This window comes from Hyla sarda, chromosome 2, assembly GCF_029499605.1.
Source record: "Hyla sarda isolate aHylSar1 chromosome 2, aHylSar1.hap1, whole genome shotgun sequence".
NCBI lineage: Eukaryota > Metazoa > Chordata > Amphibia > Anura > Hylidae > Hyla > Hyla sarda.
Genome location: NC_079190.1, coordinates 30,049,986 through 30,065,781, shown reverse-complemented (window position 1 = coordinate 30,065,781; position 15,796 = coordinate 30,049,986). Strand labels below are relative to the sequence as shown.

The 15,796-nt window shown below is 44.0% G+C and overlaps 1 protein-coding gene across 8 annotated transcripts in view; it reads right to left on the bottom strand.

Annotated features, from left to right (window-relative positions):
* Positions 1–15,796, bottom strand: part of DEUP1 (deuterosome assembly protein 1) — an 87,797-nt gene that overhangs the window by 23,457 nt on the left and 48,544 nt on the right. For all 8 annotated transcript variants that reach the window (XM_056561464.1, XM_056561466.1, XM_056561469.1 and 5 more), the window contains 2 exons: positions 12,539–12,721; positions 1,389–1,570 (listed from right to left, as the gene is read on the bottom strand). In XM_056561464.1, the coding sequence (XP_056417439.1) occupies positions 1,389–1,570; positions 12,539–12,721 (365 nt within the window). The remainder of the gene's footprint in view (positions 1–1,388; positions 1,571–12,538; positions 12,722–15,796) is intronic.

The following is a 15,796-nucleotide window of genomic DNA, read 5'->3' as shown; positions in this document are numbered from 1 at the left end:
GCAGAGAGCTACACAACTTCCTCTGGAGCATACAGCAGTTGATAAGTACTGGAAGGATTAAGATTTTTAAATAGATGCAATTTACAAGTCTGTTTAACTTTCTGGCACCAGTTGATTGAAAAAAGAAAATTGTTTTCCACCGAAGTACCCCTTTAACATGGAGACACCTAATGTTATGGACCGTCCACACTCCACAATGCTCCATCCCTGGTAAAAGGCAGAACATAGAGCAGTGTATATCAGATTGAAATAGAGAACACAGACATGGCCGCACATCCCTCACATGCACAATGATCTAATGCTTCTCGACAACATTTATTAATAACAGGTCGTTCGTGTACTTTATGATCATGAAGTGCAAGCCCACTAGCCACGTCATAGCCACCTGTAAGTAGTGGGTCCCTAATGTCCCCTAGCATAAAATGGCATAGCACTGGGCGGTGACCACCACCGCCGCAACACCAGTGCCCACAGGGGGAACGACCCACTGGCAGAGCAGCCCCGATGCCACTCGAACCAGTCCCAGGGCCGCGCCTCCCCAAGACACGGTGCCACGGCAGCAATGGACGCCGCACAGCACCACACCAGTGTGAACAAGGTGTAATAACCATGTGCTCCCAGTTAGACTGGGAGGCTACCACCTTGTTCACACTGGTGTGGTGCTGTGTGGCGTCCATTGCTGCCGTTGCACCGTGTCTATGGGGAGGCGCAGCCCTGGGACTGGTTTGAGTGGCATCGGGGCTGCTCTGCCAGTGGGTCGTTCCCCCTGTGGGCACTGGTGTTGCGGCGGTGGTCGCCGCTCAGTGCTACGCCATTTTATGCTAGGGACGTTAGGGACCCACTACTTACAGGTGGCTATGACGTGGCTAGTGGGCTTGCACTTCATGATCATAAAGTACACGAACGACCTGTTAGTTTAATAAATGTTGCTGAGAAGCATTAGATCATTGTGCATGTTGTGGATGTGCGGCAATGTCTGTTTTCTCTATTTGAATTCACAGTATATCAGATTGAGGTGTCCTGCTGAGATCCTCCTCCAACCTGTGGCTATCGAGATGTTGGAAAACTACAACTCCCGGCATGCCCGGACAGCCGTTGGCTGTCCGGGCATGCCGGGAGTTGTAGTTTTCCCAAAATGTGCTTGTGGAGCTAGTCAGGTGGCAACGGCATATTAAGGAATAAAACATATGGGCATCCTCTCCCCTGACTTGGGCCAATGCCACCAGAGAGAGCAAGATCCTTAAATGTCAATGGAGGATAGACTTCTAAGAGGAGGCCTAAAAAGGAAAGATTAGGTGATGGAAGCGCGTGGCCTGAGGATACTTTAGCTCACGTAAGAGGCTCAATATTTAATTTCAAAGCTTGGTACAGGGTAAACATTACTGTACCGGTGTTGTTTTTCTTGGCTCCGTTTCCCGGTAATCTCTCTCTGCCACGTAACCGGTTTTGTCATCCCTGGCTCCGGATCCTCTGGTTCATGCCCCTCAGGGCAGGTCTTCAGATTTCCTTCCATCTCACAATCCCGAGTCACATGGGGACAGTAATAGGACTCCTCTGCCGAATTCAAGGCCTAGAAATGGATGAGAAAAATGGAAGGTGGCAATCGGTATTAAAAGGAAACCGTTCATCAGTTTCACAGGGACATGCTTCCTTATGCTCTGGAATGATGCGCAGAATGTTTAGAATGCAAAAAGAGGCAGATTTTCTATTTAAAATACTCCTAAATTCTGGAACAATTTCTGTAAAAAAAAAACAAAAAAAAAAACAACTGTCCGGGAATGAGAATTTGAGTCATCAGGGCAGTCCCAGCCGTATTCTCTCTGTCCCACTGGAATGACAGATCTCACCCTCCTTAGTGGGGCACAGGGAAGGATAGCTGTCACGCCCCCTCCCATAGACTTGCATTGAGGGGGCGTGACGTCATAAGGGGGCGGGGCTATTATGTCCTGAGCTCCCCGCTCTAAGCGTTGGGAACATTTTGTGCAGCGGAGTACCCCTTTAAGATACTTCACAGAACTTGTCTATCTAGTACCTGTTCGATTACATGCCATTTATGCTACGGTCTATGCGTGGGACAATCTTCCACGTATGGTGGTCTTGTCCAGTAGTTTCGGCCTTTCGGGCTCAAGTATTAGACCTCCTTGAGTCAGTTTTACCTAATCATGTCCCGAGGACGCCTGCCTACTGCCTTCTTGGCTATAAGCCCGCTAGGATGCGGTCCAAAGTGTTCCGCCTCTCCCAATATAGTCTTCTAGCCATCAGAATCCACACAGCTTCACAATGGATTCAAGCGGTTTTACGCTTTGGGAATGTTCTCTCCAGGATTAATCTTATTATGCTGTATGAAAAGTTAGCGGTTATTAGGGAAGATGGGGTGGATGGTTTTAATATTGTATGGGACCGCGGTGGTCACCCCCCATTGCCCAGATATGAGCCATTGCATGTCTTTATACTGAGGGGTAGTTTTTTCTCTTTATGTTGGGGTCAGCCAGTGCGCAATGTTTACTATGAGACCTTTATGTTTTATGCTTTATTCTACTGATTATTGTATGGTCGGGAGCATTTTCATGTCACTTTATTTTGTAAGTGTACCATCATGTACTGTTTATTATCATCACTGAGTCCTAGGACTGTTATGTTCAAATTTTAAGCTGATTTGTGTACTGCTATAATGTTTTAAAAGGGGTACTCCAGTGGTAAATCTTTTTTTTTTCTTTTTTTAAATCAACTGGTGCCAGAAAGTTAAACAGATTTGTAAATGACTTCTATTAAAAAAAAAATCTTAATCCTTCCAGTAGTTATTAGCTGCTGAATACTACAGAGGAAATTCTTTTCTTTTTGGAACACAGAGCTCTCTGCTGACATCACGAGCACAGTGCTCTCTGCTGACATCTCTGTCCATTTTAAGAACTGTCCAGAGTAGGAGAAAATCCCCATAGCAAACACATGCTGCTCTGGACAGTTCCTAAAATGGACAGAGATGTCAGCAGAGAGCATTGTGCTCGTGATGTCAGCAGAAAGCTCTGTGTTCAAAATTGAAAATAATTTCCTCTGTAGTATTCAGCAGCTAATAAGTACTGGAAGGATTAAAAAAATGTAATAGAAGTAATGTACAAATATGTTTAACTTTCTGGCACCAGTTGATAAAAAAAGAAAAAACCTTTAATAAAAGCTTCTTGGTTTGACTGGTTTGACTATCTGATCAGCACTTGTATCGGGCCTGGGTCTACCTGTGGAATATCAGCCTTATAGTGATAGGCATGAAAAATCATAGCCAGGAAAAGATGCCTAAGCGTATGTTCACACCTACTTTACATGCTGCATTTTGATGCAGCTATAATGAATTTCCAGTGTGTACATGTGAACATACCCTTAGAGGTAATTCCATTATCACGTGTGTGGGCAACACAGAGTGCACATAATTTTAGGATTTATTCATCCCTAGTACTGTACAAAGAGCGTTCTTTATTCTTCCAGGAAGGCTGGACTCTAACTTATTTATATATGATGCCACATTGTATTTTTTGCACAAATCAACTGTATTCACACATATAAATGTAAGGTGTTAGGATTAATCAAGGCATTAAATGGGCACTGTCATTAAAACTAATTTTTGCTATTGCACTCCTTATGGTAAATAAAAAATCTTTCTAATGTACTTTGTATTTTAAAAAGCTGTCACTAGGTGTCTCCCTACTTGTCCAGAGCACATTTCCCCCCATCTCCTGCACAGACTTTGGACTCCTGCTGGCCTGGCAGAAGTCCAAAAGCAGGAAATGCTGAGGGGGGTGTGTGTGCAGTCTTATCCAATCATAGCTCATATTAGAGCTGGACGGTATGACCAAAAATGTGTATCACAGTATTTTTGTAACTTATGGCAGTTCCACGGTATATAACGGTATTTCTTTCACCCCCCCTTCCCCAAATCATGTGACCCGCCAGCGCTGTTCTGCTCCCCCCAACCAAATCATGTGACCCGCTTGCGCTTTTCTGCCCCCCCTCCCTCAATTATCAGCCCAGCAGGGTACTACTCACATAGAGGAGGAGGGCAGTGCTTGACATATCTGAGTAGTACCCCGCTGGGCTGATAATTAATTGGGGGGGGGCTCAGAACAGCGCAGGCGGGTCACGTATGATTAGTTCCCAGATGTGGGGACAGCGCAGCGCTGGGCTGATAATTCATTCCCAGGGGGGAGGGGCCCAACCGGTATTGCGGTATGGGGAAAAATTCATATCATGCAGCCCAAAAATTGCGGTATTCGGTATGAACCTGTATACCGCCCAGCCCTAGCTCATCTCACACTGAACTGCTCTGGGCTGTGTGTAGCAGAGTGAGGGAGGAAGTTCTCTCCTGTTTGGCTTCAGATGATGTCACGCCTGCTGGGGAACGCCCCCTTCCCAGTCTGTGAATCTGACTGAGACTGAGCAGAAAACACAGAGCAATATCAAGGTAGAAAACCAAAAAATAATAAAAATAAAGGCAGGGGGTGGTTTATCATGATGGGGCAGTGAACTGGGAGGAGGATAAAATATAACAGGATCATGAGAGGTACAATTAAAAAAAAAAACAAAAAAAAAAACACATTTCCACATGAACAAAGAACAGGACTCGCCAATTATTTTTTATCTCATTTATAAAACAGTATGTAAAATTAAAATTGCTCCAAATCCCAGCACGCCCAGAGTGAGATGAACATGCGCACCTCCATTCATTCTCTAGAGCAGTGGTCTCCACACTGTGGCCCTCCAGCTGTTGCAAAACTACAACTCCCAGCATGCCCGGACAGCCAACGGCTGTCCGGGCATGCTGGGAGTTGTAGTTTTGCAACAGCTGGATGTCCACAGTTTAAGACCACTGCTCTCATAGGACAACCTAGGCCCGGCCTGACTCCCCAAAGGTCTCAGCCGACGGCTGTCCGGGCATGCTGGGAGTTGTAGTTTTGCAACAGCTGGAGGTCCACAGTTTGGAGATCACTAATCTAGATGAAAACAGCACAGTTTTTTGATGGAAATAATGAAACCAGGAATAAATTTTTTTTTTTTTTAAAACTCTTGAAAAGATCCCGAAAAATCCGTCATCATCTCTCGCGCTGCACACAGGATGACAGTCTTCATCCCGGCAGCTGCCAAAGACCCTTCTGAAGACGCCACCATTCAGCTGAACAAGTGGTTTTGTGAAGAAGAGTCGGACACGCGCTCATCCATCATGGCTGTCTGCTTTTTATGGCCATATAAATAAAACCGCTACTTTGTAGGCCTTCCAGCAATTCTGTGGCCTGATGAATGTGGAATGACATAGAAGGCGAGAAAGAGCGCAGGCCGGAGGTGGGGGGGGGGGGGGGGGGGTGGAGTATGTAGCTTTTCGCTATGTTGCATATGACTCGCTAAGCATCAAAGGTTTCCTTAGACACACAGAGCACGGTACGGTATTATAATGGTTTACGCTGGCATGGCGGCCGAATGCAGCTCAATTACGCTCCTGTTTCCCCCCACCGTAATTGACAGCTCTGTCTATTCACTTTAGAATTCGGCAAGAGCAGCAGGACCAACGTGTAACCCTTTGACTGCAACGCTTGTGCCCGCTCATATGAGTACAGGAGGAAGGGATGAAAAAGCAGACAGCAAAAAATAAATAAAATTATAAATATAATTTTAATAATTAAAATATTATTAATAATATTTTTTTATTATTCATACATAATAAAATACAAATAATATTTTTATTAATAATAATAAAAGTAACACATATATATATATATGTATTCAAATAATAATAATTAGTATTATTATTCTCATTATTACCGTAATAATAAAAATAATTAAAAAAATGTTGGCTATGGCCGTAAGATACAATGACAACAAATAAGAGTTTACAAAATGACTGGGTCACAGACATCGCCGCTCACAGTAATAGCAGCAGAAGTGGCGCCAGATATTCCATTATAACAGGTACTGCAGAGTTTTTGTATAAAGAAGAAGAAATAAAAAGAAAAAGAAAGCTTTATTTTTTATCCAGAAACAGCAGCACTTTTATAATACTGCACCTGAGCTCCTTCAAAGTGTTTTCAAATCAACTGGTGCCAGAAAGTTATACAGATTTGTAAAGGACTATTATTTAAAAACCTTAACCCTTACAGCACTTATCAGCTGCTTTATGCTCTACAGGAAGTTCTTTTGTGGTGGCGGAATTGGGATAAAGCCTTGTGGGGGTTTAAGGTAGTTAGGGTGTTGCTGTTCGGGATAATAAAGGGCGCCGTTAACCCTTGTCACTCGTGACGCCAGGGTGCGGGTTAAATGCTGTATTCTTGCTAGGCCTATTGCCACCCTTCCCAAGAGCAATAGGTGATGCAGAAATAAAGGATTGTCCACAATCGCTGTTAACTGAAAACTTGCAGGAACTTTTACTGAAGAATTTCTGTACATGTAGTAATAGTAACAGTCCAGATAATAAAGTCTCTATGCATATAGCTGAGCAGCGATTGACAGTTGGTTGGGATCAGATAAGCTCAATTTAGCTTCTTAGGGATTGTATAGCAGAGATCCGCTGGATTTAGGGGTGCGTTTAGGTCCAGTGATCCTGTGATGAGTAGCAGGGAATTGCTTAGTACATCCGCTTTGCTATAGGTCGAGGCTGCAAGGCTTTGGCCTAGTAAATTGTCTTGTAAGCTGCGGAGGTCCTACCTCTTCCAGAGTCAGCAACCCAAGAGAGCGGATCAAGATGGCGCGGGTCCCTTATATGGGCAGGGGCGGCCATTTTGGATTGGTCCATAACAACTGTCACTCACCGTTACAATGCATTGTGGGTGAACACGTCACGGGCACCTCTAAAGGTCCTGTAGCAAAACCATAGAGTTCTAACCTAATCACGTGACCCGCAGGTCCTGCTACGCTTGAACAGGTAGACAATTAAATATATACATATTTATATACTTATAACTTCCATACAGTCACAGACTAACTGAGGGGTGACAAGGGGAAAACTACAGAAGAGGGACCCCGACTTCCTAGGGACTCTGACTATGGGGACCTCTATAAAAGGTAACTTATACAATACGGTACCGGGACACCACACTTCTATAAAAAAAAAAAAAAATCTTAATCCTTCCAGTACTTACCAGCTGCTGTATGCTACACAGGAAGTTCTTTTCCTTTTGAATTCCTTTCTGTCTGACCACAGTGCTCTCTGCTGACACCTCTGTCCATGTCAGGAACAGTTCAGAGCAGGAGAGGTTTGCTATGGGGATTTGCTCCTGATCTGGACAGCGCTTTTGATTTTTTACCCATTTTTTTTTACCCATATGGAGGCTTGCTTTATACGTCCCCAATTTGTAATGACATCACTCATTTTACCACAAAATCTACGGCAAAACCCCCAAAAATTATTTGTGGAGCAAAATTGGAGGAAAAAAAACAAAACACAAAAAAAAAAAAACCTTGTGAAGTTTTAGAGGCTTCCGTTTCTACGCGGCGCACTTTTCCATAAAAAGGAATCTATATATCTTTTTTTGCAGATCCATACGTTTACGACGACACCCAATTTATTTATTTTTAGTTTTATTTTTACTACTTTTCAAAAAATCAAACCTTTTGAAAAGTATGCCTAAAATGACCCCTATAACAACACTTTTATTTTTCCATATACGGGGATGTGTGAGGGTCATTTCTTGCGGCGTCATCTGTAGTTTTTAGTACTACTGGTTTGAATGGGACTTTTTGATCACTTTTTACAGTATACATTATTTCTTCTAGACTTATGAATCACCCCCCCCCCTTTTCCCTATTTTTCAAATAGAATGATGTAAATAAACAAACGTGTGGTATCGCCGCATGCAGAAAGGTCTAAACTGTTCCGAACGCTGGAGCCGGGAGCTCGTTACGTCATAGCCCCGCCCCCTCATGACATCACGCCCTGCAGAAAGGTCTAAACTGTTCCGAACGCTGGAGCCGGGAGCTCGTTACGTCATAGCCCCGCCCCCTCATGACATCACACCCTGCAGAAAGGTCTAAACTGTTCCGAACGCTGGAGCCGGGAGCTCGTTACGTCATAGCCCCGCCCCCTCATGACATCACACCCTGCAGAAAGGTCTAAACTGTTCCGAACGCTGGAGCCGGGAGCTCGTTACGTCATAGCCCCGCCCCCTCATGACATCACGCCCTGCAGAAAGGTCTAAACTGTTCCGAACGCTGGAGCCGGGAGCTCGTTACGTCATAGCCCCGCCCCCTCATGACATCACGCCCTGCAGAAAGGTCTAAACTGTTCCGAACGCTGGAGCCGGGAGCTCGTTACGTCATAGCCCCGCCCCCTCATGACATCACACCCTGCAGAAAGGTCTAAACTGTTCCGAACGCTGGAGCCGGGAGCTCGTTACGTCATAGCCCCGCCCCCTCATGACATCACACCCTGCAGAAAGGTCTAAACTGTTCCGAACGCTGGAGCCGGGAGCTCGTTACGTCATAGCCCCGCCCCCTCATGACATCACGCCCTGCAGAAAGGTCTAAACTGTTCCGAACGCTGGAGCCGGGAGCTCGTTATGTCATAGCCCCGCCCCCTCATGACATCACGCCCTGCAGAAAGGTCTAAACTGTTCCGAACGCTGGAGCCGGGAGCTCGTTACGTCACAGCCCCGCCCCCTCATGACATCACACCCTGCAGAAAGGTCTAAACTGTTCCGAACGCTGGAGCCGGGAGCTCGTTACGTCATAGCCCCGCCCCCTCATGACATCACACCCTGCAGAAAGGTCTAAACTGTTCCGAACGCTGGAGCCGGGAGCTCATTACGTTATAGCCCCGCCCCCTCATGACGTCACGCCCTGCAGAAAGGTCTAAACTGTTCCGAACGCTGGAGCCGGTGCCGGGAGCTCGTGACGTCATAGCCCCGCCCCCTCATGACATCACGCCCTGCAGAAAGATCTAAACTGTTCCGAACGCTGGAGCTCGTTACGTCATAGCCCCGCCCCCTCATGACGTCACGCCCTGCAGAAAGGTCTAAACTGTTCCGAACCCTGGAGGCGGGGGCTCGTGACGTCATAGCCCTGCCCCCTCATGGCGTCACGCCCCGCCCCCTCCCATAGACTTGCATTGAGGGGGCGGGGCGTGACACCATGAGGGGACAGGGCTATGACGTCACGAGTTCCCGGCGCCGGCATTCGGAACATTTCGTTCCAAACGCTGAGCAGCGGAGTACCCCTTTAAGTTTACGCCATTCACTGTGCTGTTTTATTACATTTTACATTCTATTTTTATAGTTTAGACCTTTCTGCATGCGGCAATACCACACGTTTATGTTTATTTACATCATTCTATTTGAAAAATTGGGAAAAGGGGGGGGTGGTGATTCAAACTTTTATTAGAGGAGGGGCTTATTCACATTTTTATTTTATTTATTTATTATTTATTTTAAATGTTTTCACTATTTTTAGTCCTCATAAGGAAATATTACCTGCAATCTTTCAATTGAATACCCTGAACATAGCAGTGCCATGGCATCCACCGGGTACAAGATGCACTTCATACACCAGAGCGGGCTCAGGGCATACAGATACGCCCTGCATCCTCTAGGGGTTAAAAATCAAGTTTTTATATGAAGAATTTTTGAACTCTGGGACCCCCAACGACCTCCGGAATGGGTCCCACATTACTCCCCTGCATGTAGGCATGTGCTCCATGTACTGTATATGGGAGCGCCGGAGAAAGTTTAACAGATTTGTGAATTTCTTCTATATAATCCTTCCAGTACTTATCAGCTGTTGTATGCTCCAGAGGAAGTTGTGTAGTTCTATCCAGTCTGACCACAGTGCTCTCTGCTGTCACCTCTGTCCATGTCAGGAACTGTCCAGAGTAGAAGAAAATCCCCATAGCAAAACTCTCCTGCTCAGGACAGTTCCGGACAGAGGTGTCAGCAGAGAGCACTGTGGTCAGACTGGAAAGAACTACACAACTTCCTCTGTATTATACAGCTGCTGATAAGTACTGGAAGGATTAAGATTTTTAAATAGAAGTAATTTACAAATCTGTTTAACTTTCTGGCACCATTTGATTAAAAAATAAAAATAAAAAAAAATAAAAATTGTTTTCCACCTGAGCCCTACCTACATTTCAGAAAAGTGGCGAGCACAACACCGAATCAAAAAGTTGCAAACCTTGGCACAAAATGAGGCTTGCGTCAAAATTTGCATCTTTTGTATGTTAGAAACACTGGCCTACATGGTTTAATAAAGTGTTTCCTTACCAGTGTGCCTCCAGCTGTTGCAAAACTACAACTCCCAGCATGCCCGGACAGCCAAAGGCTGTCCGGGCATGCTGGGAGTTGTAGTTTTGCAACAGCTGGAGGCACCTTGTTTGGGAAACACTAGTTTAATACATTAAAAAAAAATTTAAATCTATTTAGTTTACACACCAGCATAAGAATGGCCTTAGCCTAGGTGTCCGGTGAAGGTGCCCCCACATCAATGCTGATGAATGTGTCCGCGTGTCTCTGCTGGCCACTTACGTTCCGTAAAGCAGGATTAGGCTTATATAAAATAAGTAGACGGTTCAGCTTGAAATACTCAAGATAATATTTTTTCTCTTCTCACACCAAACAGCGTTTTCCCTTATTGACAGCAGAGACCTTATCGCGAGGCTCCAGCAGCAGAAAGATGAATATTAAAGGGGTATTCCAGGAAAAAACTTAATTATATATATATATATATCAACTGGCTCCAGAAAGTTAAACAGATTTGTAATTTACTTCTATTAAAAAATCTTAATCCTTTCAGTACTTATGATCTTCTGAAGTTAAGGTTGTTCTTTTCTGTCTAAATCCTCTCTGATGACACCTGTCTCGGGAAACGCCCAGTTTAGAAGCAAATCCCCATAGCAAACCTCTTCTAAACTGGGCGTTTCCCGAGACAGGTGTCATCAGAGAGGATTTAGACAGAAAAGAACAACCTTAACTTCAGAAGCTCATAAGTACTGAAAGGATTAAGATTTTTTTAATAGAAGTAATTTACAAATCTGTTTAACTTTCTGGAGCCAGTTGATTTATATAAAAACTTTTTTCCTGGAATACCCCTTAAAGGGGTACTCCGGTGGAAAACATTTTTTTTTTTTCTTTTTCTTTTTTTGTCTTGTCCACAGTGCTCTCTGCTGACACCTCTGTCCATGTCAGGAACTGTCCAGAGCAGCATAGGTTTGCAATGGGGATTTTCTCCTGCTCTGGACAGTTCCTGATACCGGCAGCAGGTGTCAGCAGAGAGCACTGTGGACAAGACAAAAAGTTTCCCCTGTAGCATACAGCTGCTAAAAAGTACTGGAAGGGTAAAGATTTTTTTAATAGAAGTAATTTACAAATCTGTTTAACTTTCTGGCACCAGTTGAGGAGTACCCCTTTAACATGGTACGAGCACGCGAGGAGTCCTTCCGTAGAAAGTCATATCTGCAATTACGACATTGTCTGCCCGGTGAAGAAATGCCAAGACCGAGTCCATTTAGTGTATGACAATGTAAGCCTGTGCTGTGCAAGGTCACAAACATGGCGGCTCTCCATACATCTATATGTTCATTCTTTGTGCAGAGTCCGCACGGAATGCATAGCCTGCGGTCCTAGCGCTGGTATCCTGCAGTTTGCGGAATGTCTGCATGGAGATTCTGCGTGCAGACATTCCATCATGTGAACATAGCCTTAAAGTTCTGGGCGGTAAATACCAGTGCACTACTACATGTACACAGAACTGCCTCCTGAGTGTAATCTCCCTCTTCCTCTAGTTCGCAGGCTCGTCAACGACATTATCAATCATCATCATCAACAGTAGCAGTTCAGTGCATAGTTTAACACCTTCCTTGCTGTGCTGCTGCAGCTTCTTTCATTTCTGCTCACCTAGCACCTTCCAAAGCCACTAGTAACCCCCCCCCCATGTCATCTATAGCAGTGTACTGTAAATCAACCCCCAGCTCAATGCCAGTCTGTTCCGTCCAAGGCACTTTTACTGGCATTAGGTCACAGCAAGAGGTAAGGAGTCATAGTAAGGAATTAATATAAGCTGAGCTTCTAAGCTGAGCTGTGACTGGCCAGATAAGTAAGGGAAAAGAACAACCTGTGCTAGTACTCCTGGCAGAACTCCCCGTACAGATACACTGATTCTTTCTATAGAATTTTTTTCAGCAATGCTGCGTTGTTACCATTCCCCTTTAATAGAGGATGTGCTTCTACATATACAGACACCCTCCAATTCTTAATTTACTCAATCATTTGCAGGAGTAACAACAGAGGGATGGCACAATGCAAAATCCTTAGAACAAAAATGTTCCATACGAAAACAGACATATTAGGAAAGCAGACCGGCCCTCAGTAAGTCCTAATGCAGGGTTTCCCAAGCAGGGTGCCTCCAGGTGTTGCAAAACTACAACTCGGGAAACGCTGCTAATGGGATCAAAATCTTCCTTTAATTGTTCCACAGTAGACATAGGGCAGGTCTTGTGCTATTTACAGATACGGCGGCCATCTTTAATGGAGATCAGTAATCACTTTGGTAACGGATACAAACAAAGTCTTCCTACCTCTTGTCGCATATTCCCATGCTCTTTCATGTCCAACTCTCGCTCCAGTCGGAAGACTTTCTGGCTTATGGTTGCTATAGTGATATCCTTCTGATGGAGCTTTTCCGTCAGGTCAGAGACATCAGCCTGCAGCCTTTCAAAGCCGGCATTCCGGCTCTCTTTAATGGAGGACTCTTTTTCAGCCTTGAAAGAACAACAAAATAAAAATTCATACTAAAACTTTAAAAAGGCATAATCCAAGCAAAACGAACAAACATAAAGTTATCTACAAAACCAACGTACACCTAATCATTTTGTATCGCTAAGCCCTGCTAGCAGTAATAGTAATATCACAGTATTAAAGGGGTACTCCAACATCAGGTAAAACAAAAATGATGCAGAAGCCTATAGTATAGCTTACCTGTTTGCCCCAATTTTGAAAAAACCAAAATGACAATTTTTTTGTGCATCTGTAGGCCTCTCCTCTACTCACTTACTAGTTGAGCAGTTGTTTAGAACTACTGTCAAGTTGACCGAAATGATTCTGACTGCCGATCAATATATATACTAATACTGATATATTTATATGTCATTTCTAATGCTGAAGGAAAAAGATATTTGTTGAACTATGCACCACTTTCCTGAGTTTGCAAACTGCTAGTGACTGAATAACCTTGGATCAACGCCGGACGGCCCAAGATGGAAGTCAAAACATTTGAGGAAGATGCAGATTGTAGAAGGGCAAAGAACTGGAATTTTTCCTGTATTAGAGTGAGAGGGCTCCATAAATGAACTTTGGCCAAGAAAGAAATTAATGGACACTAGATATGCTAATATATATGGACACAATATTTCAAACAACCAATCAGAATGTAATATGCTAATTGTGATGTCATAATTCACCCTCCTTTTTTGTACAATGTAAAAACTAATTTACTTCCTGTAATAAACAGAACTCCCTGGGGTACCGAGGAGGGAACTCATACCAACCTACCCTGGTGTGAATTTTCTAACGTCGGAAATTAGTATAGCGGTAGTCACTCACAGATTAAGGCCGCATATTAAGGCACCCTTAACACTACCATTCCCAGAATGCATTGCTTTCCCTCAGCTCTCCGTCTAAGTCCTCCCATAGCAATCCTATCAGATTTCAGTACACAACAGACTAATGCTCAGCAGTCATTAAATCTGCTGTATGCATTGTCTGTCTGCTCCTTTGCCTGTAAGCATGAATCAATCTTGCCGTAACATCCCAATTAAGATATTTATGACAGGGAAATGGTGTCGCAGGCTGTAGTGACTGGTCATAGGTAGTGACATCACTTAGAAGGCAGGGCTAAACTCAGAGACAACATCCAGCTATGCCTCCTGAGACAGCAGATTATGATGTGTTGTCTTGGGGAAAAGGGAGGAGCTGCTGAGACAACACCACACCAACAATGAAAGGACTACATAACTTCCTATCTGGGTAAATTTAAGCAGGAAAATGATGAAGTCTGAACAATTTGTGATAGCACTAAATTAGTTATATACCTTGGAGTGATCGTTTTGTTTAAAGGGGTACTCCACTGGAAAAAAATTTTTAATCAACTGGTGCCAGAAAGTTAAACAGATTTGTAAATTGCTTCTATTAAAAAATCTTAATCCTTCTAGTACTTATAGGCTTCTGTATGCTCCACAGGAAGTTCTTTGCTTTTTAAATTTCTTTTCTGTCTGACCACAGTGCTCTCTGCTGACACCTCTGTCCATGTCAGGTACTGTCCAGAGCAGGAAAGGTTCACATTACATTACACCACAGCTCGTACAGACTTCTCTAGGGTTAGATACAGGCAGATAAGAAAACTGAACCTTCTACATGATGAGAAAGGCAGGGAGTGGTGTGGCACCGTGCCTGTTCTCCTACACATAATGGTTGCAAAGAAGGAGGGTGGGTATACGCAGAAGGATGGTGGGTATATGCAAAAGGATGTAAGTGTATACATAGAAAGATGGTGGGTATACGCAGAAGGATGTAGGTGTATACGCATAAGAATGTGGGTGTATACGCAGAAGGATGTGGGTGTATACGCAGAAGGATGTGGGTGTATACGCAGAAGGATGTGGGTGTATACGCAGAAGGATGTGGGTGTATACGCAGAAGGATGTGGGTGTATACGCAGAAGGATGTGGGTGTATACGCAGAAGGATGTGGGTGTGTACGCAGAAGGATGTGGGTGTATACGCAGAAGGATGTAGGTGTATACAGAAGGATGGTGGGTATACACAGAAGGATGGTGGGTATACAAAGAAGGATGGTGGGTATACAAAGAAGGATGGTGGGTGTATACAAAAGGATGTAGGTGTATACAGAAGGATACAAGTGATACATGCTGAATCTATCACTAGGTTTTTGCCACCTTATTTGAGAGCAGCATAAAGTGACAAACGCGTATATGTCCTATGTGTCAAGAAAAGTGACCATGTCAGTTTTACTGTACAGTGAACTAAAATAAAACTGCCCCCCTAAATTGCGCAATTTCGCCAAACAGCATATGCACAAGGGGTGCCTCATACACATTAGATGTCAAATTTAAGAGTACGGTTCTGTGTGTGCTATAAAAGTAAAGAACTATTATTATTATAATAAAATCCTACTGAAATTGTCAGGTTCAGTCTAATGTGAATGATGACCTTTAGGGCTACACTGGCCATGCATGGGGAGATATAATCCTCTTTGGCCCCTATTTATATAATTCTTTTCTGTGTTTGGTCATTTACAGACCCGTAAGGTTCTTGCCGCCTACTACTCCCCGCCACATGTTAATTTCCTGGGGCGAGCGACCTCTAGTCAGATTACATAAGGTGTTTGGACAGGACAGGCTGGTGATGTAAGGTTTTACCGTGATGGATTACAAAACACATCATGACAACTGGAAGGAAGAAGAAACAGCTGTAGGAATGCTAATGCTCCAAATGGCATCAATATCCTAATGATTTACCGCCATCTATATGACTCCACCGCCACGAACACAGGTCATGGAATGACGCAGAGCCAGAGTACGCTCCGGTAGACACAGAGATCTATTTAGCCTCCGGGTGAGAATCCTTTTTTCTTTTGCCCATATCATGCACACTTAACATTATGTCTTTCTGCACAATTTGTTTTATTCTAGGGCAGCTGCATCTATACGTACTGTAACTGGGTCATGTGATCACCAACCTGACCCACAGAAGATCAGTGCTTAATATGCCGATTAATTCCAGTGAAAAACAGCAAGACATCATCACCTAGGAGATTGC